We start from the raw sequence: 25,628 nt of genomic DNA on the forward strand, positions 1-25,628 counted from the left end.
TTTTTAGGAACAAATCTAGTTTAGTAAAAACTCTCCGAATTTTGAAATTTTTTCCAGAGGTAGGTATTTTTACGCTGATTACGGGAATATAAAATTTTCTTAGGGGACGGACCCGGTTACCCGGTTATTCGACCCGAAAGTCCGGGTACCCGGTACCCGATAGACCCGGTTCTACTGAACCGATTCTTACAAAATGGGTATCGTTGGAAAGCTTATGAAAGGTATTATAACAAATGGCACCATTTTGGAAAGGTTGAAGTATGAGCTATAAAATTACGTGAATTAATTGAGCACCCATAATGGGCCCTTTTTCGACTTTTTGAGGGTTTTATGGAAAAACCCGGGTCCAAAAAGAGGTATTTTGGTTATAACTTCAGAACCCCTGGAGATAACCCCATCATATGACCACTTGTTGGATAGGTATTTTCATAAGCTTTCCAACGATACCCATTTTGTAAGAATCGGTTCAGTAGAACCGGGTCTATCGGGTACCGGGTACCCGGACTTTCGGGTCGAATAACCGGGTAACCGGGTCCGTCCTCCAAGAAAGTTTTACATTCCCGTAATCAGCGTAAAAATATCTACCTATGGAAAAAATCGGAGAGTTTTTACTAAACTAGATTTAAGCCGATTTTTATTCAATTTTTAATTTCACATATTTTGTCTTTATAAAAGTTATTATTTTTTATTATTATTATTATTATTATTATTATTATTATTATTATTACTATTATTATTATTATTATTTTTATTTATTTTTTTATTATTTTGATTTTTATGATATTATCATTGATTTTTATTCAAGTTTTATTAATAATATTATTATTTATTTATTTTTTAATTTATTTTTATTTTTTTTATTTATTTTTATTTTTTATTTATTTTTATTTTTTATTTGTTTTTTATTTATTTTTATTTTTTTATTTATTTCTATTTATTTATTTTTTTATTTATTATTTTTTATTTTTTCATTTATTTTTATTTGTTTATTTATTTTTATTTATTTTTTTATTCTTTTATTTATTTTTATTTTTTTATTCTTTTATTTATTTTTATTTTTTATTCTTTTATTTATTTATTTTTATTTTTTATTTATTTTTTATTTATTTTAACTTTTTATTTATTTTTTTATTTATTTTTATTTATTTATTTATCTATTATTTTATCATTAATTTTTAGGGGACATGGTCAGGGCAATCATATTTTGTACAAAAATGTCTTTTTGTAACTATGTAAAAATATATTGTTGTTGCAATTAAAATAAATTAAAATAAAAACATATTGTTGTTGCAACCATATATTTTCATGCATAATAGGGATTTACGACAACCATAGTTATGGTTTATAAGTACTAAATTTGCTCTTATCTCAAAAAATATGGACTTGCTCACAAACAAATTTATATTGTTGTATTCGGGGACTCAAATACTATCTACTGTACAAATTTCAAAACAATCCGAAAAGAGCACTTAAACTATACTTGAGTTTTTTGTAGGTGGTTGTAGGGTTGTTTAAGAGCTTCAGGTCATTATTTCAGGAAGTATGGACTTGCCCGTGTAAAAAATTGTATAGTTGTAATAGGGGCTAAAAGTACCACCCACTGTATAAGTTTCAAAACAATACATGAGCAGCCCTTAAACCATACTTGAACCCAAAAAACTTTGAATTTGTTGGGGGGTACCCAGATGAATGGACTGCTGATATAGACTTGGAGGTACCCAAAGTAATGAACCAATATCTTCGTACACGAACTAAAGCCATAAAAAAATATTACAATTGGTCCAAACCGCATACCCCCTTAGAGAGTTATGGTCTATAAGCGCAGCCATTTTAGTTGGTGATGGTAGGGTTCTTTAAGAGTCATTATTTCAAAAAGTACTTGCCCGTGTAAAAAATGGTATAGTTGTAATAGGGACTAAAAGTACTACCTACTGTATAAGTTTCAAAACAATCCATGAGGTGCCCTTAAACGATACTTGAACCCAAAAATTTTGATTTTTTTTTGTGGGTGCCAGGTCATTATTTCAGGTCAAGTATGGACTGGCCCGTGTAAAAAATTGTATAGTTGTAATAGGGACTGAAAGTACTACCCACTGTATAAGTTTCAAGACAAACCATGAGAAGCGCTTAAACCATACTTGAACCCAAAAATTTTGAATTTGTTGGGGGTACCCCCAGTGAAATGGACTGCTGATATAGACTATCATTGTACATGATCTACGTTTGACAAAAAAAAAAAATGTAAGATGAGTGAACTGCATTCTCTCTTGGACATTTATCACGTTCCCAACCAGCTATAGGGATTTTTAGGGGCTCTGGGGCCTTTATCTCAGGAAGTAATGACATGCCCTCCAAAAAAGTTATTTCGTTGAAATCATGACTCCAAGTACCAAATGCAACAACAATTTCATAACTATTCGAAAAGTGCCCCTAAACTATACTTAGTCAAAAACTGAGTTTCTATGAGGTGGTACCCTCATTATCTCAGGAAGTAATGACATGCCCTCCAATAAAGTTATTTCGCTGAAATCATGACTCCAAGTAGCAAATGTAGCAACAATTTCATAACTATTGGAAAAGTGTCCCCAAACTATACTTCAGTCAAAAACTGAGTTCCTGTGAGGTGGTACCCTCATTATCTCAGGAAGTAATGACATGCCCTCCAAAAAAGTTATTTCGCTGAAATCATGACTCCATGTACCAAATGCAGCAACAATTTCAAAACTATTCGAAAAGTGTCCCTAAACGATACTTCAGCCAAGAAAGAGTTTCTGTGAGGTGGTATCCTCCAAACAGTTGATCGGTCGATATAGAGAGCATATTTGTACATGATCTATGTTTGGAGGAAATATTACGTTTCGATCAAACTACTTTCTCTTTTAGGGAGTTATTTATGACGCTCCAATCCACATTATTTAAAGGCCCAGGGTTTTTTTACAGCTCCAGGTCCATTATCTCAGGAAGTATAAATTTGCCCACGAACAAAATTATATCATTGTAATCAGGACCCCTAGTGCTGCCTGCACTCTATAAAATTTTCAAAACGATCTGGCAACAGCACTTAACCTGCACTTTAGTGACATTTTTTGAATAACACAAGGATTTGACTATATCGATTAGGGTGGGACTATTTGAACACCACCACGGGCGCCTGGATTTTCTGATTCTTGGGATTGTACTGAGCAAAAAAGTCCACTAGACCATATGTCTACGGTGAAAATCGAGCCCCCGGATTTTGACTTGAAGTTTTTTTTTTCAAGGTTTTTTTTGGATATGTTGGCATATATGTATGTAACAACCAAACCACTGAGATTTTCGATCCAACAAAAAGACAAAAATTGTAGCCAAGACAATAATTAAGAACTCTCTAGTACATGGCAAAAGCATTGGAACGCTCCTTCAGGCAGTTATGGCCCCGAGAATGTGCACATTTTTCGGAAAATATCGATAAATTACACTGTGCTACAAAATTTGACTCAAAGTCAGTGGGTGGAAATTTCCTTTTGGAGATGAAAGCCCTTGGTGAGTGTACTAAGAACGCAAAAGGAAATTTTCAGGATAGGTCAAGTTTCTGAGATATGGTTTGGCCAAAATATCCTTGAAAAAATTTCAAGTCAAAATCCGGGGGCTCGATTTTCACCGTAGACATATCCCAAGAATAAGAAACTCCAGGCGCCCACTATCACTTTTTTCCTTCCATACAAATCGCCCCGGCCTAATATCGATATAGTCCACCTTCAAACTTTATTGGAGAATGAGCAGCGAGAAACTGCTCCAAGAATTTTCTTACGAATTGTTGAAATTTTTGATTATATTGAGTTAAGATTTATTGAACATCCCCAAGGAACCTGGAAGACGTCTCCTAGAACAATGAATGCCGAGTGAGAATGGCGTATCTAACAAGCCACTGACCTATGTAGAGAAGTCTTACATGGCCAAAAAATACTCGGGAAATGAAAGAAAATTTTTGAAAATTTGCGTACATTGTTCTAATGACTCTGGACTAAAATCAGATTTGGGTACCCACCCTTAAGCTCAGTTTAATACCCGGATTGCGTTTTTATCAGCATGATGTTTTTTTGTTGTTCGACTAGAAGAAAGCGATTACAAGCACTACCACTATTACCACCGGAAATGTCCACCGTCCTATTGTTGTAAATGATGCTGTTGTTGCAAATGCAAGTGACCGCCGCCTGGCATTAAGTGATCTGCCTCCTAGTGCTCCCTATGCATTGTTAAATTTCCAAAATTATAAAAGAAAAATTCTAGGAAATTTTAATTCAATAATTTTCAGAGTCAAGACAATGTGTAAAGGGGGTAATCAAAATTGTCCATTGGTGTTCCTAAAGTAAACTCTTTCCCGACAGGTCAAAATGGTGATGGAAATTAAAAAGTTAAAGGATAATTCTTTGCAAGAAAATCAGACCAATCATGAATATCAACTCCCCGTGAGTTGTTTCACTTTCTCCATTAAGTTGTAACGGCAGAAAGACAAAACTCACGGGGAGTTTACATTCGTGATCGGGCTGAATGTGTGAGGGAAATCAAAACGTCCCTTATAAAATTATATAAAGAATTTTCTTCTATATATGTATATTAATATTATACACAAAAATAAATATTATATTTTGATAATAATAAAAAAAAATCCTTAAGGGAAATTTTAAGGGAAAAACATTTCTACATTTCTAAACTCTATAGGCCAAAGAAAAAAAAAACTAGGGCATCAAATCTTTAAAAATACAAAAAGTCCCCTTTGGGAATTTACATTTTCAGTGAAAGGGGAAAATAAAAAAAAATTAATTAGTTTAAGGGGAAAAATACATGCAAACAAAAGAATGGAATTAAATGGTTTTGGGTAAAAATAAAAATTTCCCAAATGGAAGGGAAATTCAAATTTTGCTCTAAAGGACAACCAAAAAAAATAAATAAATAAAAATTAATTGCAATAATTTTTTGGCAAAAATAAAAATTTCCCAAAAAAGTGGAAAATTTTTAAAAACAAAAAAAAATACAAAATTTATTAAAATTACAAAATAATTCTTTCCAACCCCAAAAAATATTACAAAATAATAAAAATCATTTTGCTCTTGTTTTTTGTGTTTTTGGGGGAAATAATTTTTGGCAAAAATAAAAAATTCCCAAAAAATGTGGAAAATTTTTTTTAACCAAAAAAATTACAAAATTAATTAAAATTACAAAACAGTTCCTTCCAATCCCCAAAAAAAATATTACAAAATAATAAAAATCTTTTTGCTCTTGTTTTTTGTTTTGTTTGTTTTTGGGGGAAAACGTATACAATTGATGTATTTTTTATTTATTAAAATATTTTGTTGTTTTTAATTTTTAATCACAAATTCGATATGAGTATTATTAGTATATTACTATATTATAAGTATATAAATACAATTTTCAAAATAAAAAAGGAGATTCTTACAAAATTGTCAATTGTTGTTGTTGCTGTTACGTGGAATGTAAATAAATTAAGATGACGGCGACAAAGAACAAAAATTAAATAAACTTATTTGCTACATATATAAATTATTTTTTATATAAATAAGACAATATGACAAGAAAAAAACTAAATCTAAAAAAATACCATAGAAAAAAATGGAATGATTGTTTTGCTTTTTAGGGGGAAAGTAATGAGTGTAAATGTATAAGAGATCTTAAAATTTCTTGGTGGAAATTTGCTTTTGTTTGTTAAAAAACTACAAACAAAAAAATTAAAGTTTTTTTACATGACAAAAAACAAATAAATAAAATTAATATTAATAAATTTCTTTTTTGGTTCTTTTCTTAAAAAAAAAAACGAAAAAATTGAAATCAAAATTATTTTTGGGCAAGCATTGTTGTTATTTTTGGTTGTGTTTTGTTTTTATTAATAAACTAATATAAAAGTGTTATATAGCGTCAAAATGTTTGTTTTTACTTTTAAATAAATAAAATGAGTATTTTGTTATATAATTTGCATAAATAAAAATTTTTTAAAATTATTTTTTCTTTATAATTTGCATAAATAAAACTTGTTTTAAAATTATTTTTCCTTTATATAATTTGCATAAATAAAAATTGTTTAAAATTATTTTTTCTTTATATAATTTGCATAAATAAAAATTATTTAAAAAAATAATTTTTTATATATAATGTTTTTATATATAATTTTTTATATATAAAGTTTTATATATAATTTTTGTGTTTGGTTTTTTTTTTTGGTTTCAAAATTTTGGTTTAAAAATTTGTTGTTGTTGGTATTTTTCTTTTAATTGTTGTTATAAGCAAATGGCAAGTGGGTATTCATTAGCCGTTCCTTGAGCAATGAATTCGATATGAGCTGTAAGCTTAGCTTCATTTTCCACTCATCATCGAGCATGCTAAGGGCGGCAGTTTTATTGGGTGTCATGGCGGCTTCCGTCGCTTTGATCATGTCCTTGTTTTTAATAACTGATGTGGTGGTGTTATCTTTCTCCAGTTGCGGGGATTGTGTTGTGGCCGTTGCTGATAGTGGTGGTGTTGGTAAGCCTCCTTCTGCTCCTGCTCCTCCACCTCCTAGTCCAGATGCTGTGCCTTCAATTCCATTAACCATTGTTGCAGATGTATCCACCATAATATTTCTATTTTCATTATTTTCCAATTTTTCATTATCATGCTCGGCAGAGGAGCTGCTGTTATTACCACCAGCCGCTGCTGTGGCTGCAGCATGGGCCGCTGCTGCTGCAGCTGCCGCCTCTAGCAAAATTTTTGCATCCTTTTCCTCAACATGGGCGGCGGCAGCAGATATGGCCGTAATGGCCCCAGTCAGGCCATAGGTTGGCATGGGCATAATGTGGGCCGGCGGTATGGGTGAGGTTCCAGCCGTACCACCACCATTACAATCACTACCACTATCACCACTGGTAATGTGTGAGGGACTGGAACCTCCTCCACCGCCCAATTGTTGCAAATGATGTTGCTGCAAATGCAAGTGGCCGCCGCCTGGCGTTAAGTGTTCCGCCTCATAGTGTTCCTTACGCATTGTTAAATTTTCCGGGCCATCTCCATTTTCCCATTTCATTTCCTTTTTGAGGCCGCCGCCCATCATTGAACTGCCGCCAGTACGATTGCCGGTGGTCTGTTGGGCAATGGCAGCCGGTATACCATGTTTGGAGGTCAAATGTCGCACCATGTGATATTTGCGCCGAAAACGTGATGGACAAAGATCACAACTGAAACGTGGTGGTATACCAATACACTCATCACGCATGTGACGCTGCAAATGGCGTTTACGCAAATACGACTTGCCACAAACGGCACAGGCAAAACGCTCGCCACCAAAATGGCCATTGCCATGATTAGCACCAGCAGTTAAATTTAAAACGCTATTGTCCTCGGTAAGGGTTTGTGAGAAATCATAGGACAAGTCTGGTTTGTTTGGTTATTGTTAATAAATTATTAGTAAAACATAATTGTGTTAAAAAAATATGGGTGAAGAATAAATAATCGGGGGGTATTTGGTGGTGGTGATGATGATGATGGTGATTATGGTGTTATTAACATTGATTGGGTGAGGATTTTTGAGGTTAGTTTCATATTTTTTCCCACATGATGAAGATAGGTTTTGATGGGTGGTTGGTTGATTGTTATCGTTGGATGATGGAAGGATGCATGGTTGTAATGTTTTGTGTTGTTTGTTGTTATCATTTTTTTGTTTTGTTGATTGGTTAATGGTTTTAGAGGGAGCGAGCGCACACACACACACACATTGATAGAGACACATAACAAATGATAATTATGAAATGAAAAGAAAAAGAAAACAAAAAATGATTTAAATTAAAAACCAAAATTTCAATTTTTAAACAAATTATTGGGGGTTATCATGAACGCCAATTCCCCGTGAATTTTTTCACTTTCTCCCTTAAGTTGCAACGGCGGAAAGACGAAACTCAAGGGGAAATTTCATTCATTTTTAAGCCCCATTTTGTTTTGTACTTAAAATTACTTTTTTTGTGTTTGGTATAATATTATAAATTGTTTATAAACTTAAGACTAAGACAAATTTTAAAAAGAGGAGAGAACAGTTTAAGGAAATTTAAAGACAACGTTTGTAACTACAAAGAATTAAATCATTTAAATTTTGCAAAAAAAAAAAAATGTTTAAAAAGCAAGGCAAAATTGTGGAAAAATTTTCCCAACAACTGGGAGATATTATTATTTTTTTAAATCTAAATTTAAGGAATATTTTTTTTTCTTAAACGAAAATTGTTTTTTTAATAATTTTTGTTTTCACGAAGATCAAATTAAAAAAAAATGATTTTTTTATTTTAGTGGAAACAATAATTTTCCCCTTAAAGGAAAATCTTTGTTTAGGTAAACTTTTAAAAATATAAAAAAATAAAATTTTCCCCTTGAGAAAATATTTTCTCAACTCAAAAAAAAAAAATCAAATTTTTTACAATTTTAAAAATTGTTTAACATACATTTTTTCTTGAAGGAAATTTTTATATGTAGAATATTATTATTTTTTTTTTTTTAATTATTTATTTATACAAAAATCAAATTTTTTAAAATTTTAAAAATTGTTTAACATAAAATTTTTCTTGAAGGAAATTTTAATATTTTGAGTTTTATTTTATTTTGAATTATTTTTTTTTTATTTCTCAAATCTGTAAGGAAAGTTAAATGAAATCTAGTTGAAGTTTTTTTTTAAATTTCTATAATAATAATTTTCCCCTTAAAGGAAAATATTTTATTATGCAAAAGTTTAAAAATATAAAAAAATAAAATTTTCCCCTCGAGAAAATATTTTCTCAACTCAAAAAAAATTAATTTTTTACAATTTTAAAAATTGTTTAACATACATTTTTTCATGAATGAAATTTTTATATGTAGAATTTTATTTTATTTTGAATTATTTATTTATATAACAATCAAATTTTTTTAAGATTGTTTGACATAACATTTTTCTTGAAGGAAATTTAATTATTTTTAATTTTATTTAATTTTAAATATTTTATTTTATTTCTCAAATCTGCAGTAAGGGAAGTTAAGTGAAATCTAGTTGAAAATCATCTTTTTTTTTTGGAAATTTCTTATTAAAAAAATGAAATTAAAACTTTCCGGTGAGAAATGCATGGGGTTTTCCATAAAAGAAAATGCTCTAGGGGAAACTTGAACCCTACACGAGGTTTAAACAGTCAAAAAATAATTTATTACCATTATCAGTTATATCAAACTCAGTAAATTTAACATTTTTAAAATAACCTTTTCCACAATTGCCTTGATTTTTGTTGTTTTTTTTTTTCTAATAAAAATTATTAGAAACAAACTAAAAAAATACATAAAAAAATTTTGTACAAAAAAAGTGCATTACTTTTACAAAAATAAAATATATGAAAAAAAAAACTAAATTTCAAACTACAATTTACTTTAATATTACAAAAAAAAATAATTTAATTTTGTTATAAAAAATTAAAAAGAATATATGTATTGCAATTTTATAAAAAATAAAAAATATATTGTAATAAAAATTAAACAAAAATATTGTAATAAAAATAAAACAAAAATACATAATTATTTAAAAGTGTGACATTTAGTAAAAAATAACATTTAATGTAATAAAATTTTATAAATAAAAAATTGTAAAAAAATTTCATAACAAAAGAAAATTAAATAACACAAAAGACTTATATATGTACGTTTTTTCTTTACAATAAAAGGTTGTAAAATTGTTAAAATATATCACTTTTTCTACGTTAATTCTAAAATAATTTTTAATAACAAATAAGGAATCATTTTTAATAAATGAATTAGGAATAATTTTTATAATATAACAAATAAAATGTTACATTCATATACATCATTTCACAATAGTTTAGAAAATTTGTTCCAAAAAAAGAAAATAATAAAATCTTTCTAAATTGTATATATTATCTTCATATTTTTATAATATAATTTTTTATTACATTTATTACACTGTGAACCGAAATTTTGGGGGGTGGAAAATTCCTTTTGAAGATGAAAGCTCTTGGTGAGTATATACAAAACCCAGAAGGACAGATCCGCCGTGAGTCGAACTTTTGAGATATGGCGTGATGAATATTTTGCTTGAGACCCTATAAACCCTCAGATATTAGCGTTATATCTTTGTCCGCTGTTGTTTTAGCTTATTTTTGAGATCACATTTCTTCAGCCAAATCAAATGAGGATTGTTTTCGTAGAGCATTTTGACCTTATATCTCGCTTCCTTCAATGTCCTTTTCGTCCTTTATTTTAAGAGCCGCCATAAAAGTACCACAAGATGACGTTTTTCAGCTTCGAAATGTTCTGCAAAAATGTCGCTCAGAAAATTTTAGGTACAGCTCTCATTGACAACTAATCGATTTTGTCGCGTTTTCATAGTCATTTTTTACATTTACCCCTGTTTGCTAAGAAAAAAACTGTGTTTTGTGTTTTTGTATGTTCTGTAACGAATATACAAAAAACAAAATATAGTCTTTTTCTTAACAAAAACAGGGTAAATGCACAAAACGACCACGAAAACGCGACAATATCGATTTGTTGTCAATGAGAGCCGTACCTAAAATTTTCTGGCCGACATTTTTGCAGAACATTTCGAAGCTGAAAAACGTCATCTTGTGGTACTTTTATAGCGGCTCTTGAAATAAAGGACGAAAAGGACATTGAAGGAAGCGAGATAGAAGGTCAAAATGATCCACGAAAATAATCCTCATTTGATTTGGCTGAAGAAATGTGATCTCAAAAATATGCTAAAACAACAGCGGACAAAGATATAACGCTAATATCTGAGGGCTTATAGGGTCTCCAGCAAAATATTCATCACGCCATATCTCAAAAGTTCGACTCACGGCGGATCTGTCCTTCTGGGTTCTGTATATACTCACCAAGAGCTTTCATCCCCAAAAGGAATTTTCCATTTAATTTTTTTATTTTATTTTATTTTTTATTATTTTATTATTATTTTTATGTTTTATATAATTTTAATATATTTTTTATTTTTATATTTTTTATTATAATTATCGTTATTTATTTGTATCTTTTATTTTTTAAGTTTTTTATTTTTGTTTTTTATTATTTTATTTTATTATTATTTAAATTTTTTAATATTTTATTTTATTATTATTTTATTTTTTTACTATTTTATTTTTTATTATTTTATTTTTTTATTATTTAATTTTTTTATTATATTATTTTTTATTATTATTTTTATGTTTCATATAATTTTAATATATATTTTATTTTTATTTTAAAGTTTTTGCCTTTTTTAGGGGCGAAGGCCATTATTTGTGAGATTTAATTAATTTAATTAATCGAGCTTTTTTTTATGACCTAAGGAGATTACATTGAAAAATTGATATCTAGCGAAGTCCTACACACACACACATCAACCACTATGCGACGATCGTTTCGTTAGCTGGTTAGGCTAACATCATCAGGCATATTAATGTGTTGTTGTTGCTAGACAATTTTCGCCATTTGGAGCTCCTATTTATACATCCAAGATTGCAAATTTTGCATTTGTGAAGTTCAAATTGCAGCTTTTTATTTCCAAAGACGACTCATTTGTCCCCCTTCTATTCCAGAAATCAATTTTTTCAATGTTTTTATATTTTTTTATTATAACCATCGTTATTCTTATTTTTAAGTTTTATTATTTTTGTTTGTTTTATTTTTGCATTCTTTTTTTATATAATTTTTTATTATATTTATCTTTCATTATGTGCATATTTTATTATTTATTTATTATGTATTATTTTTGTTATTGTTTTTATTATTATATTTTTTATTATTCTTTTTTTATTATTTTATTGTTTTTATTTTAATTTTTTATTTTTACGTTTTATATAATTTTTATACTTATTTTTAATTATTTGTATCTTTTTTATTTTTAATCTTTTATTATTTTTATTTTTTTAATATTTTTATTTTTATATAATTTTTTATATTTAATTTATTTGTATCTTTCATTTTTATTTTTTTTTTATTTTTATTATTATTTATTTTTATTGTTATTTATTTTTATTATTTATTTTTATTATTATTTATTTTTTTATTATTATTTATTATTTATTTTTATTATTATTTATTTTTATTATTTTTATTTTTTATTGTTATTTATATTTTTATTATTTTTGTATAAAAAACAAAAATAGTATTATAACTTTTTAATGTTTTTATTTTTAATTACTTTTTAAGTTTTTATTTTTACTATTATTATTATTTATTTTTTTATTATTTTTATTTTTTATTATTATTTTAATTTTTTATTTTTATTTTTATTTTTTATTGCTATTTATATTTTTATTATTTTTGTATAAAAAACAAAAATATTATAATAACTTTTTATGGTTTTTATTTTTAATTACTTTTATTTTTTATTATTTTAGTCTTTTACTATTTTTATGTTTTATATATTTTATTATATTTATCTTTAATTATTTGTATATTTTAATATTATTTTTTTCTTATTTTAATTTCATTTTTTTTTTTCATTTTTAATTTTTTTATTTTTAATTTTTTATTTTTATTATTTATTTTTTTATTATTTTTATTATTATTTTTATTTTTTATTGTTATTTATATTTTTATTATTTTTGTATAAAAACAAAAATATTATTACTTTTTAATGTTTTTTTAAATTACTTTTTATTTGTATCTTTCATTTTTATTTTTTTATTTATTTTTTATTTTTTTATTATTATATATATATATATATAATATATATAATATATATTTTATTATAATTTTTATTTTTTATTATTATTTTTATTTTTTTTATTATTATTTTTATTGTTATTATTATTTTTATTTTTTATTGTTATTTATATTTTTGTTATTTTTGTATAAAAAACGAAATTATTATTATAACTTTTTATGGTTTTTATTTTTAATTACTTTTATTTTTTAATTATTTTAGTCTTTTACTATTTTTATGTTTTATATAGGGGGCCACCGTGGTGCAATGGTTAGCACGTCCGCCTTGCACTCAGAAGGTCTGCGGTTCGAATCCCAGGCCAAGCAACATCAAATTTTCAACGGTGGCAAAATTCCCCCTCAGTAATGCCGGCGACATTTCCTGAGTATTTAAGCCATGAAAAACTTCTCTACAAGTGGTGTCGTAAGCCACGCCGTTCGGACTCGGCAATAAAAAGTAGGTCCCATATCATTGAGCCAATATGAATCGGCGTGCACTCATTGATATGAGAGAAGTCTCCCTTGTCCTGTATGGGATGTTAGTGGAACAATTATTATGTTTTATATATTTTATTATATTTATCTTTAATTATTTCTATCTTTTAATATTATTTTTTTCTTATTTTAATTTCATTTTTCATTTTTAATTTTTTTATTTTTATTATTATTATTTTTTATTATTATTTTTTATTGCTATTTATATTTTTATTATTTTTGTATAAAAAACAAAAATATTATTATAACTTTTTATGGTTTTTATTTTTAATTACTTTTATTTTTTATTATTTTAGTCTTTTACTATTTGTATGTTTTATATATTTTAAAATATTTATCTTTAATTATTTGTATCGCAATTATTTTTATTTTTTTTTTTTCTTATATTAATTTTTATTATTTTCAATTCTTTTTATTTTTTATTTTATTTTAATTTTCTATTTTATTATAATTTTTTTTAATTTTTATGTTTTATATATTTGTTTATTATCTTTGATTTAATTTTTTTTATTATTTTTCTTTATTATTTATATATTTAACCATTTTAATCATACATTTATTTATTTATGTTTCTTATTATGTTTCTTATTATATATTTTTATTTTAGTGGTGTTTTATTTCTTTATTTTCATTTATTTTTTATATCTTTTACTTTAATTTTTATATTTTTTATTTTATTTTTTAATACTTATTTAGTTTTCTTGTTATTTTATTATTTTTTATATTTTATATTTTATTTTTAATATTTATTTAGTTTCCTTGTTCTTTTATTATTTTTATATTTTTAAAATTTTAAAAATGTATTTTCTTTAAACAAATCAAAAAATATATTTAAGCAAAAAATTATGTTTATAATTAAAAACTAATTTTAGAAAATTATGTTTATAAATAAAACCTAATTTTTTAAATAAAAAATATTTTTCATATTATTAAAAATATATATTTTTTTAATAATAATATTTTTTAAAATTTAAAACAATTATTTGTTTAAGTTAAAAATATTTTATAAATACAAAGAAATATTTTTAATATGTATATTTTTTTTTACTGCAAAAAATTATTTTTTTTTTGGAAAAAATATTAAATTATTAAAATATTTTTTGCATTTATTTAATTAAAGAAATATTTTTTTGTGTGTAAATGTACTATTTATGTATATGCACCACATTTAAAAAAATATATTTTTTTTAATTTAAAATTATAAAAAATCATTTTTAGTTATTAAAAATTATTATTTTTAATTTTTTTAATTGTCTTTTTTTAATTTATAGTTAATATTTTTCCTTAGCTTACATCCTAAAAAGTATGACTAAATAATTTAATTTCCACTTCATTTATGCATACGTTCGGTATGCTTGCGCAATGTGGTTAAATAATAAAATGGCAATGAACACAGCTCACAAACATGTTGAGGTTCCTTGTGGCACTCAACACGCTGATGGCGCAATAGACTGCTATAGGTTTGATATGATTTGTTGGGACATTTCTGGCATACAAATTTATTGAGACGTGGAGATTTTCGGGGACTTTGTCTATTGGTACTACGACGACTACTACTACTAGTACTACCAGAAGGAGAGGAGGAGGGGGGAGGAAAAATTATTCTTGGTGGTGACATTGTGGTGATGGTCCTGCAGGCTAATGATGATGACGTGGAGGGTGGTGGTGGCGGTTGAGTAAGAATTGATTCTTGAGTTGTTACTACTGACGAAGATGATGATGATAATGGTAAATTTATACTACAATGAAGTCTTTTGTTGATGAATATGTTGGGATCCTTGGTGTAAACTTGCTGCTGATTGCTTTGGTTTAAAATAAATAAATTCTGTTGATCTGAATAAACTTTATAAAGAAGATCACCTCCTAGAATTACAGCAGTTGGTGGTAATGGGGGGATATGGAAAACAAACAAATGTGGGTGGTGGGTGATGGATGTGGTATAATGAAAAGGGGGGTATTGTGTGTATGTGTGCGGCGAAAAATTGTGTGTTTAAAAGGAGGAATGAAAAAGAAATGGAAGAAATAAGAAGATAAGAATACCATTGATATTTTTTTTGGAATTAGCAGCTTATTATGAAATAATCAATACATATAAGGGAAATGTAAAAAATAATTCTCTAATAAAGTTTGTTTGGAAAAAATAATTATTAATAAAAAACTTCTTTTCACCTAGAAAAAACACAGCATGATTTATTTTGTTTTCATATTTTTTTTTAATTTTAAATTTTAAAATCCTTTATGGATTTGCTTTCGTTTTTTATTTCTTCATAAAATTTACATTACATTTTAAATGGATTTTTTATGGAAAGTAGTGGAGCGAGCCCACCGCTGTGAGGAATTACTTATTTCTTTATAATTTCTAATAATATAAATAATCAACTACAAACACACACAATTAATATTATTTATATTTACATACACACATTTTCTTGAATTACAGAAAAAAATCTAGAAACTTTATATAAGTTATTTTGTTTATACACACATATAGTTTATATACATGACACATTGGTAAATATAGGAATAAAATAAATACATCAACAAAATTATTCATAAAAAATTATTCTCAAAATATCTTGGATTTTTTTTAAGGCTAGCCTTTAATATTTTGTGGGGGTTATTGGGGAAAAAATAATGCTCAATCTAATGCAGATATTCAAATAAAAATCTTTAGTAACTTATTGATTTTAAAAGATAATTTTGACTTCATTCTATTAATTAAAATTATAAAAAAAATTTTTACAACTTTTTTAAAAAATAAAAAATATTTTTTTATGAATTTAAAAAATATATATATTTAAATAATATATATTTTTATTAGTTATTTTTTCATATTTATTTCAATTTTATAATATTTTACAATTATTATTTTTTACTTAGAAAAAAATCCAATAACAAACAATCCAAAATCTAAATGAAAATTTCTATTCTGAAATGGTGGGAAATTTTAAGAAAATTAAATTTAAAATTAATTCTTGTAGAAATGCTTCTTCTTGTTTCCCTTCCAAACCCAAACTCATGTCTTTTAAAATCCCTCCTCCTAATCCTTTTCATTTCTCAAATCAAGATCGTGGGCCGTCTTGGCGTGCTGGACCAACGAACACCTATAGTAGTATTTCGTTTGACAAATTCGACAACTAAATTTCGGTTCACGATTACATTCGACACGACGATGGCGATTTAAGTTGCAACGCATTGTATAGGATTTGAAGCAACTGGGGCAGGTAAAGGGTTTATTGCTATTGTCGCGTATGGTATTTTTTGGTTTCTTGAGTTTTGTAGATGATTTTTGGTTTTGCTGTTGTGGTTGGCGTCTAGACGATGATTTATTGGGATTATACATGATCTCATAATCTTCATCATTATCGTCCTCATCATCATCGTTATTATTGCCATCATAATCATCATCACCATCATCATCAGTAATATTATATGTATAATCTTCATCAGTTAGATTTTGATGTGATTGATCTTTGGCTGCCCTCGCTGCTGCTGCTGCGGATGATGTTGATGGCTGAGCAGCATCATGACCACCATCATTAAGGTGATGATTAATGTAATATGAATCCGGCAAAGGATTGAGTAGTTGTAAATGATCATTATTATCCCGATCGAGTTCATTTTTTACAATAACCATTTCGGGAGATATTTCAAGAGGTTCCTTTTTGAGATTGACTTGGTTGAGGAGAAGACCATCCTCTGGAATGTGGTATTTCCGTGGTGGGTGTGATGGATGGTAGTTGTTATAATAATCAATGTAAGGATTGGCAAATTTATTTATGTGTGTTGTTGTTAGTAGGCAACAAAATTAAAAAAAAAGAAATAAAATATGCAAAAAATGATAAGAATTTTGAAATTTGAAATTACACACAAACACACATAAAAGAGTTAACGGAAGAAAAACAAGAAGCTAAAAAGAGCATTTCCACACACACACACTACAATAGTGTCAAACTCTATTAAGGGTTTATACAAGTCTATGGTGGGGTGGTCTATGATGGGGTGGTTTTTGAAAACTAAAAAAAATTTGAATCTAGCATTAGATTAAGCGTTACTTTTTTTTAAATACAAAAAAATCTATTTGTCAAATTCTATGTTTACTGTTTTTTTAATATGTTTTACATATATAATTGTGTTTTATATATAATAAATATATAACAAAATTCCATAAATGGGGGATATGTATTAGGAAAATTTATAAATTATATTATTTTTAAAATTGTTCTCCTTTGGGAACTGAATGTTTTATAGCACCAATTACAATGTTTATAAACAAATATAGCAAAATGTTGCAGCAACAGGTTTCACTCTTAACCTCCAAATTAAATTATATAACAGAATTTATTTGGGCATCATTTAAAAATATTTTTTCAATATAGGAATGTATTATCAAAATTGAGGAAATAAATTCTTAAAGTTCTGATTTGTAAACCAAAATATGCCAATGTTGCAGCAACATGTTCCTGTGGGCGAATAATTTGGGGACTATTTGAGAAACAGGAATACCTGAAGAAATGCAAAAAATAATCTGGGGTCTATTTAAAAATAATTTTCATTGAAGAAAAGAGACAGCGAATTGGAGAAATTTATAATTAATTACAACACTTAATATCCAAATGTTGCAGCAACATGTTTCACTCTTAACTTCCAAATTAGAAAACAGAATTTGGCACTATTTAAAAATATTTTTTTCAATATAGAAATGTATTATCAAAATTGAGAAAATAAATTCTTAAATTTCTGATTTGTAAACCTAAATATGTCAATGTTGCAGCAACATGTTCCTGTGGGCGAATAATTTGGTGACTATTTGAGAAATATTCCCGTGAAGGAATGCCCAGACTAATCTGGGGTCCATTTAAAAATAATTTTCAGCGAAGAAAAGAGACAACAAATTGGATAAATTAATAATTAATTAAAAAACCTAATATCCAAATGTTGCAGCAACATGTTTCAGAGACCAAGTCATTTGGGGACTATTTGAAAATTTCAAATTTTAAAATGTTGCAGCAACATGTTTCAGAGACTCCTCTGTTTCAAATAAATTGAGGAAAAATTGAAAAAACTTCCATTAAGGAATGCGACCTTTCATATACAGATGCATTATATAAAAACAATATTTTAAAAATTAATATGTTGCAGCAACATGTTTCAGAGACCCCTCCCTCCGTTTCAAATAAATTGGAAAAAATTTGAAAAAAAAATGTTGAAAAAAACTTCCATGAAGAAATGCGACCTTTCGACCTTACAGATGCATTCTACAAAACAATATTTTAAAATTTAAAATGTTGCAGCAACATGTTTCACAGACTCTTCCATTTCTGTGGTGTGGTGTGTCATTTTGGGCCCAAACAAATTTTTCAGTGTAAATACAGATAACATCTTATTAAAAAATCTACCAAAATTTGAACGTATAGTTTTGGGAGTCGAATACCAAAATGTTGCAGCAACATGTTTCAGAGACTCTTCCATTTCTAATAAATTGGGTAAATTTTGAAAAAATTAAAAAAAAAAAAACTATCATTAAGGAATGCGATATGCAGATGCGTTGTAAAAATACAAAATTTTTAAAAATTAATAGAATGTTGCTGCAACATGTTCAGAGGCTTCTATTTCTGTGGTCAAGTTCTTTAGGGTCCACACAATTTTTTTCGATAAAATTTTACCAAAAATCTACTGAAATCCCTATAAATTTGAACTACCAATTTTGAAATTGTCCCATTGAAAGTGGAATACGACGAAAATGTTGCAGCAAAAGACTTTAAGGACAAACATGCAGCAACATGTTGCGCAACTTCTTCCATTAAAGGATGGGCGGGGAGCCCTAGAGTGAAAATGTCCCAAATTTCCTATTGCGAGTTTAATACCACAATGTTGCAGCAAAATGTTTCAGATACCCTTAGAGAAGTTCCTTTGAGTTTATATGAAAGTTTCTAAGGTAAATAAAACTCATATTCAATTAAATATTCCCCTATATACTTGAAACTGTTCCATTAGGAAGATTGATTTTTCATTTCGCCCATTTTATGTTTAGAAACACATCACATATTAAAATGTTGCAGCAACATGTTGCGCAACTTCTTCCATTATAGGATGGGGAAGCCAGCCCTAGTGTGTCTATTTAAAATATCAGATTTTAGCAAAGATCCACCACATAAAAATGTCCCAAATTTCCTATTGCAAGTTGAATACCAAAATGTTGCAGCAACATGTTTCAGATACCCTTAGATGAAGTTCCTTTGGGTTTATTCAAAAGTTTTCAAAGAAAATAAATTGCATATTCAATTAAATATTCCCCTGTGTACCTAAAAATGTTCCATTAGGAAGATTGATTTTTCATTTCGCCCATTTTATATTTCGAAACACATCACATATTAAAATGTTGCAGCAACATGTTGACGGTAAACTTGAAATTTCAGTTTCAAATGACAGAATTTCTCATAAAGATGATAGGAGTGTCGAGAGATTGGGAGTTTGAATGTTGCGACAAAAAATTTAATCGTAATAAGCCTTAAAATAAAATTGTTGCAGCAACATGTTTCAGCAACTCTATCAGTAGTGTGCGGCGATGAAGCACTTGGGACCCACATTCAAGATTCTTTTTCAGATACTCATATTTCCGTAGAAATTAGAGAAAAAAATCAACAAATTAATCCCCTATTTGCTTTTGAATAAAAAAGGAAATTTCAATTGTTTCCGACTTTTCTAAGAAATGTCTGTGGAAATGAGAAGGGAAAAATTTTAGATTATTGAGATACTCATATTTCACAAGACATTTCCGTGGGAATGAGAGAAGGAGTTTCCACAAACCAATCCCCTATTTTCTTTTGAAGAAAAATTAAAATCCGATACTTTCCGACTTTTCTAAGAAATGTCTGTGGAAATGAAAAGGGACAAATTTTGGATTCTTGAGATACTCATAGTTCACAATACATTTCCGTGGGAATGGAGAAGGGATTTCCACAAATGAATCCCATATTTTTGAATTAAAATGAAAATTCGATTCTTTCCGACTTTTCTAAGAAATGTCTGTGGCAATGAGAAGGGACAAATTTTGGATTCGTTAGATACTCCTATTTCACAATAAATTTCCGTAGGAATCAGAGAAGGACTTTCCACAAATAAATCCCATATTTTCTTTCGAATAAAAACAAAAATTCAATTCATTCAGACTTTTCACAGAAATGTCTGTGGAAATGAAAAGGTAGAAATTTTGGATTCTTGAAATACTCATATTTCACAATAGATTTCCGTAGAAATCAGAGAATGAATTTCCACAAATGATTCCACTTTTTCTTTTGAATAAAATTGAAAATTCGATTCTTTCAGACTTTTCTAAGACATGTCTGTGTAAATGAGAAGGGAAAGGTTTCGCAAATACTTGAAAGAAAACTTGATTTGATTGTGGAAAAAATTTAAATAAATTTCCGTAGAAATGAGAGAAGAAATTTCAACAAATTAATCTGTTTTTTTTCTCTTTTGAATAAAAATGAAAATAAGATTTTTTTCCGACTTTTCCAAGACATGTCTGTGGAAATGAGAAGGGAAAGAAAGGTTTAGTAAATACTTGACAAAGAATTCGATTTGTTGTGGAAAAAATTGAAATAAATTTCCGTAGAAATGAGAGAACAAAATTTCCACATAGTAATCTCCTATTTATTTTTAAATTTTTTCCGACTTTTCTAAGACATGTCTGTGAAAATGAGAAGGGAAAATTGAATTTTGATTATGGAAAAAATAGAAAAAAAGGACTTTCCAAAAACGACTTTTCGAATTTTTATACAAATATTTTTATGGGTATAAGGAAGAAATTTTCAAAGATCTGTTTCAGTAAGACGTTTCAAATTCAAATTCCTTCGAACCACCAAATTTCCTTTTTTTTTTTTTTTTGTAGCATATTTCATTCGTATTTGGAAGTAACTCGCACTAATTTGAATTCGAATCGTCTTAGAGAACCTGGCAATTCCAGCTGCTAAAAGAATTTTCAACTCGCCGGATTTCGTCGAGATTTTTATGTTGCAAGGTTTTCGAACTCAAGTCGACTTTTGAATTTATCCATTTACAAAAGTCGACTTGGGTTCGAAAACATTTCAACATATGGTCTGTTCCAGTACTGCAAGAATCTACTAATTTTTACTATTTTTTCGGATAAAATAAAGGAAAAATTGTTATCGTAGTAAAAAGTAGTAGCTTCTTGCAGGTTCTGGAACAGAGCAATAAACATTTCGACGAAATCCGGAACCGAAAAATCGATTTCCGGAAAACCAAGTCAATCCTTAAAATATCTGCCTAAAATTTCAATGTTTTTCAAAAGCTACACTATAACCCTATCTAAGCTTTTCCGAAGCCGCAAAAAAGTTATTAAAAATAACAGAGGAAGAAGGGGTGAGAGTGGAAGTGTACCCCTTGAAGAAACATCTACCTGAATTTCAATTTTTCTTCAAAAGCTACCGTAGAAGCCAAATCCTGAATCAACAAAAAATATTAACAATTTCAGAGTTTTTTGGGAGAGAGGGAGTGAAAGTGGGAAGAAATGAGGCTATGTACATCTTGAAACATCTACCTGAATTTCAATTTTCCTTCAAAATCTACCGTAGGACTCATTCCAAATCCTGAATCAGCAAAAAAGTTTTAAAAATTTCAGAGTTTTTTGGGAAAGAGGTAGTGAAAGTGGAAAGAAATGAGGTTATGTACATCTTGAAACATCTACCTGAATTTCAATTTTTCTTTAAAACCTAGCTCACGACCGTATGTAAGCCATTCCATAAAAATTTCAGATTGTTTGGGAGAGTGAAAGAAGAAAGAAGGGCCCTATCTAAGCCACTCCGAAGTCTAAAGCCGCAAAAAAATAATAAAAATTTCAGATTGTTTGGGAGAGTGAAAGAAGAAAGAAGGGCCCTATCTAAGCCATTCCGAAGTCTGAAGCCGCAAAAAAAAAATAATAAAAATTTCAGATTGTTTGGGAGAGTGAAAGAAGAAAGAAGGGCCCTATCTAAGCCACTCCGAAGTCTAAAGCCGCAAAAAAAATAATAATAATTTCAGATTGTTTGGGAGAGTGAAAGAAGAAAGAAGGGCCCTATCTAAGCCATTCCGAAGTCTCTGGCCGCAAAAAAAAAAATTAATAAAAAATTTCCGATTTTTTTGGGAGAGTGAAAGAAGGAATGTTTGAGGCCATGTACCCCTTGAAACATCTCCCTGAATTTCAATTTTGCTTCAAAAGATACCTTGGTTTGGTTTGGTTTTAGGACGCGCAGCTACCATTGTTGGCAGCTACTCCACTCGGAGACCTTGAGGTCCATTGTGATCATCCTTAAAAGAAGTTGTGTGTAGTGGTTGGTCTATTGCAGATTTTTTGATGTTATGAAATGGAGACTTGTGAGAGTTGGCTGCTGGTTATGGATGTGAGTGTGTGGTTGCTGAGGTTGTGGTGAGAGAAAGATACCTTAGGACCGTATATATAAGTCATTCCAAAGGCTAAATCAGCAGAAATAAATTTCAAAATTTTTGTGAGAGTCAGAGTGGAAATGAAACATCTCCCTGAAGTTAAATTTTGCTTCAAAAGATAGCTTAGGACCGACCGTATAGGTCATTCCGAATCCCGAATCAACAGAAAAATATTAAAAAAATTTAAAATGTTTGTGAGAGATTAAAGAAGACCTATCAGGGCAATCTTGAATAATTCCCTGCGGAATTTTCCGCTTGGAATAATTAAAAGTTCTTTTAAAAATCAATATTTGAAAACTTGGAAAACTCCTAGAATCGCCTAATTATGGAATATTCTCGCCGAATCGACAAAAATATTCCGTTTTGGGACATAGATTTGGAAATAAAAAAAAAATGTGAAATTAGGGAAAGGGAACCAATTCCGCACGGAATTTTTAGTCATGTTTGCCCTGTATGTCTCAGCCTTTTCCCATAACGGGCCAAAGAAATTGTTCTAAATATTCTTCAAAAATTAACTCTGAAACCGCAAAAAAAGATTTAAAAATTTCAATGTTTTTGGGAGAGAGGGAGTTTCACTCCCTGGAAAGCTATGTACACCTTGAAACATCTACCTAAATTGTAATTTTTCTTCAAAAACAACCTTTGGACTGTATTTAAGTGACTTTCCGTACCCTAAATCAGCCGCAAAATTAAAAAAATCGTAATTTTTGTGAGAGATTTTCTAAACTAAGACATTCCGAAGCCGCAAAAAAATTATTAAAAATCTCAGGGTTTTTGGGAGAGAGGGAGTGAAAGTGGAAAGCTATGTACACCTTGAAACATCTACCTAAATTGCAATTTTTCTTCCAAAGCAACCTTTGGACCGTGTATAAGTGACTTTCCGTATCTCAAATCAGCCGAAAAAAATCAAAAAAAAAAATCCGAATATTTGTGAGAGATTTTCTTGGCGTTTTTCAAAAAAAAATATGACACATTTTTATTTTAAACCCAAAGTGAGCTGGTAGTAGGGGTCTATCTGTCTGAGGAGAGGGAGGGCTTTACATTTTCTTATTGTGTATACCATGTTTCTGGCGCATGTGCAGCTTCAAATCATATTTCCATGAACAGGAAAAGGTGCAAAATTCACATTGAAAAACGTTGCTATTGGGTTTTTTGCTAAGCAGCAAAGCGGAGGAGGAGGAGGTGGTGCTGCTGCTGGTGGTAACAGCTCCCAACCCAGCAGCCGCAGCAATTGAGGAGTTACCACAACTCAAACCAGAATTGAGATTTTTATTCAAAGAATTTGTAGAAGAGGTTTTAGCACTTCCCAACAACAGAGCTGAGGAAGTATTGGCAACATGTTTTGCATTGCTTGAAGAGCTACCGCTGCCGCTAGTGGTGGTGTTGTTGTTGTTGGAGGAAGAAGCCATTAACATATTGCTACCCAATAAATTGGCCAATTGATATGAGGCAGCAGCTGCGGCTGCAGCTGCCGTTATTTGACATTCACCACAGTTACCAGTGGCAGGATGACAACACGACGACGATGAGGCCGCCGGTGTTGTTGTTATGGAGGAGGAGGAATTGGGGCAGGAATTCTTCAAGGAGTGGTGGTGGTGATGGTGTTGTCTACTACTATTACCACCAGCCAAGGTTTCTAAACTCACAACTCCCACACTACCCACCACACTGCCTCCACCAGCTCCAACACCACCAGTGCTACCACCACCTCCAGCTACTGAAGATGTTGCAGAAGACAAAATACGTCCACTACTAGTGGGGCCCGCAGACTCCAATCCACCACAATTATTTGATGAACACATCAATGATGTTTGTAGACCTGCCAAAGGTGATGAGGAGGCTGAGGAGGAATTAAGTCTTGGTGTATTTTGTTGGCAACATTTATAGATTTTGTGTATACTCAACTCAGCAGGATCGTAAAAATCCGAGGAGGAGGCAAGGGAAGAATTCAATAAATTAGTGGCGGCATTGCTGCAATCTAAACTATTGCGACTATGCGAGGAGCGTGGTGTTGTTACACAGGAATTGGCGGCATTTAAATTTGTGGCACTGCAGGAGGAGGATGTTAATGTTGCTGCAACATTGGAATTTAAATTTTTACTAAAACTAGAACTATGGGAGGAAATGTTGTTGTTGTTGATAATGTTGTTAGTATTTGGATTATTGCTGCCCTGGCCTAAAGTGGAGCAAGTTGAAGTTGTTAGGATGCTATTTTCAAGACCAAGACTACTGCTGCTGCCGCCGCTGTTGTTGGCCATGCTACCACCACTAGTTTGCTGTTGGTGTTGATTTGACTGTTGCTGCTGGTGGTGCTGGTGTTGGTGCTGCTGATTCTGTTGTTGTTGCTGCTGCTGAGATGTTGAGGCTGCTGCAGCTATAACAGCGGCTGCTGCTGACGCTATATTATACAATGTCCGCAAATCTGCAAAAACAAAGCCATGATGGAGAAAATGCAAGCTAATTGTTGTTGTTTCTTTTTTGTTTTGTTTTCATTTTCATTGTTTGTTTAGTTATGAGCAGAGAGTATATATTTTTTGGATAATAAAAACAAAATAATATTTAAGGAAAATTATTTAAAAAAATTCACATCAAAACAGGGATTTTGTAATGGTGTTTGGTCAGGTGTTTTCGTATCGGAACTATGGTCGAAGGACCAAAATATGTTCAAAACTCATCCTAAATGTAGGCAATAATTTTTTATAGCTCCTAAAACTATGCTTTGAATATTGTAACACCAAATATAAAAACAAACCACGCCAAAATTAAGTCATATGTTTATATAAATAAATATAATAAATAAATAAAATGTATAAAAAATAATTTACAAAACTTAATCTTAAAAGTAGGGTTATGACAGTGTTGAGGGGGGCGGCAAAGAGGGGCAAAGGTTATTTCCTAACGAACTCAATAGAGGGGAGGGGAGTGAAAATGATGGCAAAGTGAAGTTTCCAAAACAAATGTCAAGGAGCAGAGATAGAGAACTTACAAATGTAAATGTT

General features: G+C 29.2%; 1 protein-coding gene across 8 annotated transcripts in view; it reads right to left on the reverse strand.

The window, feature by feature from the left end:
* The window catches only part of LOC141405511 (longitudinals lacking protein, isoforms F/I/K/T-like), a 496,088-nt gene that overhangs the window by 291,865 nt on the left and 178,595 nt on the right, over window positions 1-25,628 (reverse strand). Inside the window, exon 7 of one of the 8 annotated variants that reach the window (XM_073989914.1) lies at window positions 6,173-7,401. The exons of 6 other annotated variants lie outside the window; for them this stretch is intronic. In XM_073989914.1, the coding sequence (XP_073846015.1) occupies window positions 6,263-7,401 (1,139 nt within the window). In that variant the 3' untranslated portion in view covers window positions 6,173-6,262. Of the gene's footprint in view, window positions 1-6,172; window positions 7,402-16,890; window positions 25,052-25,628 lie in introns of those variants that run through there. One more of the 8 variants, XM_073989913.1, reaches the window with a different exon arrangement.

This window comes from Musca autumnalis, unplaced genomic scaffold, assembly GCF_047663935.1.
Source record: "Musca autumnalis isolate F117 unplaced genomic scaffold, ASM4766393v1 scaffold_5, whole genome shotgun sequence".
Classification (NCBI taxonomy): Eukaryota; Metazoa; Arthropoda; class Insecta; order Diptera; family Muscidae; genus Musca; species Musca autumnalis.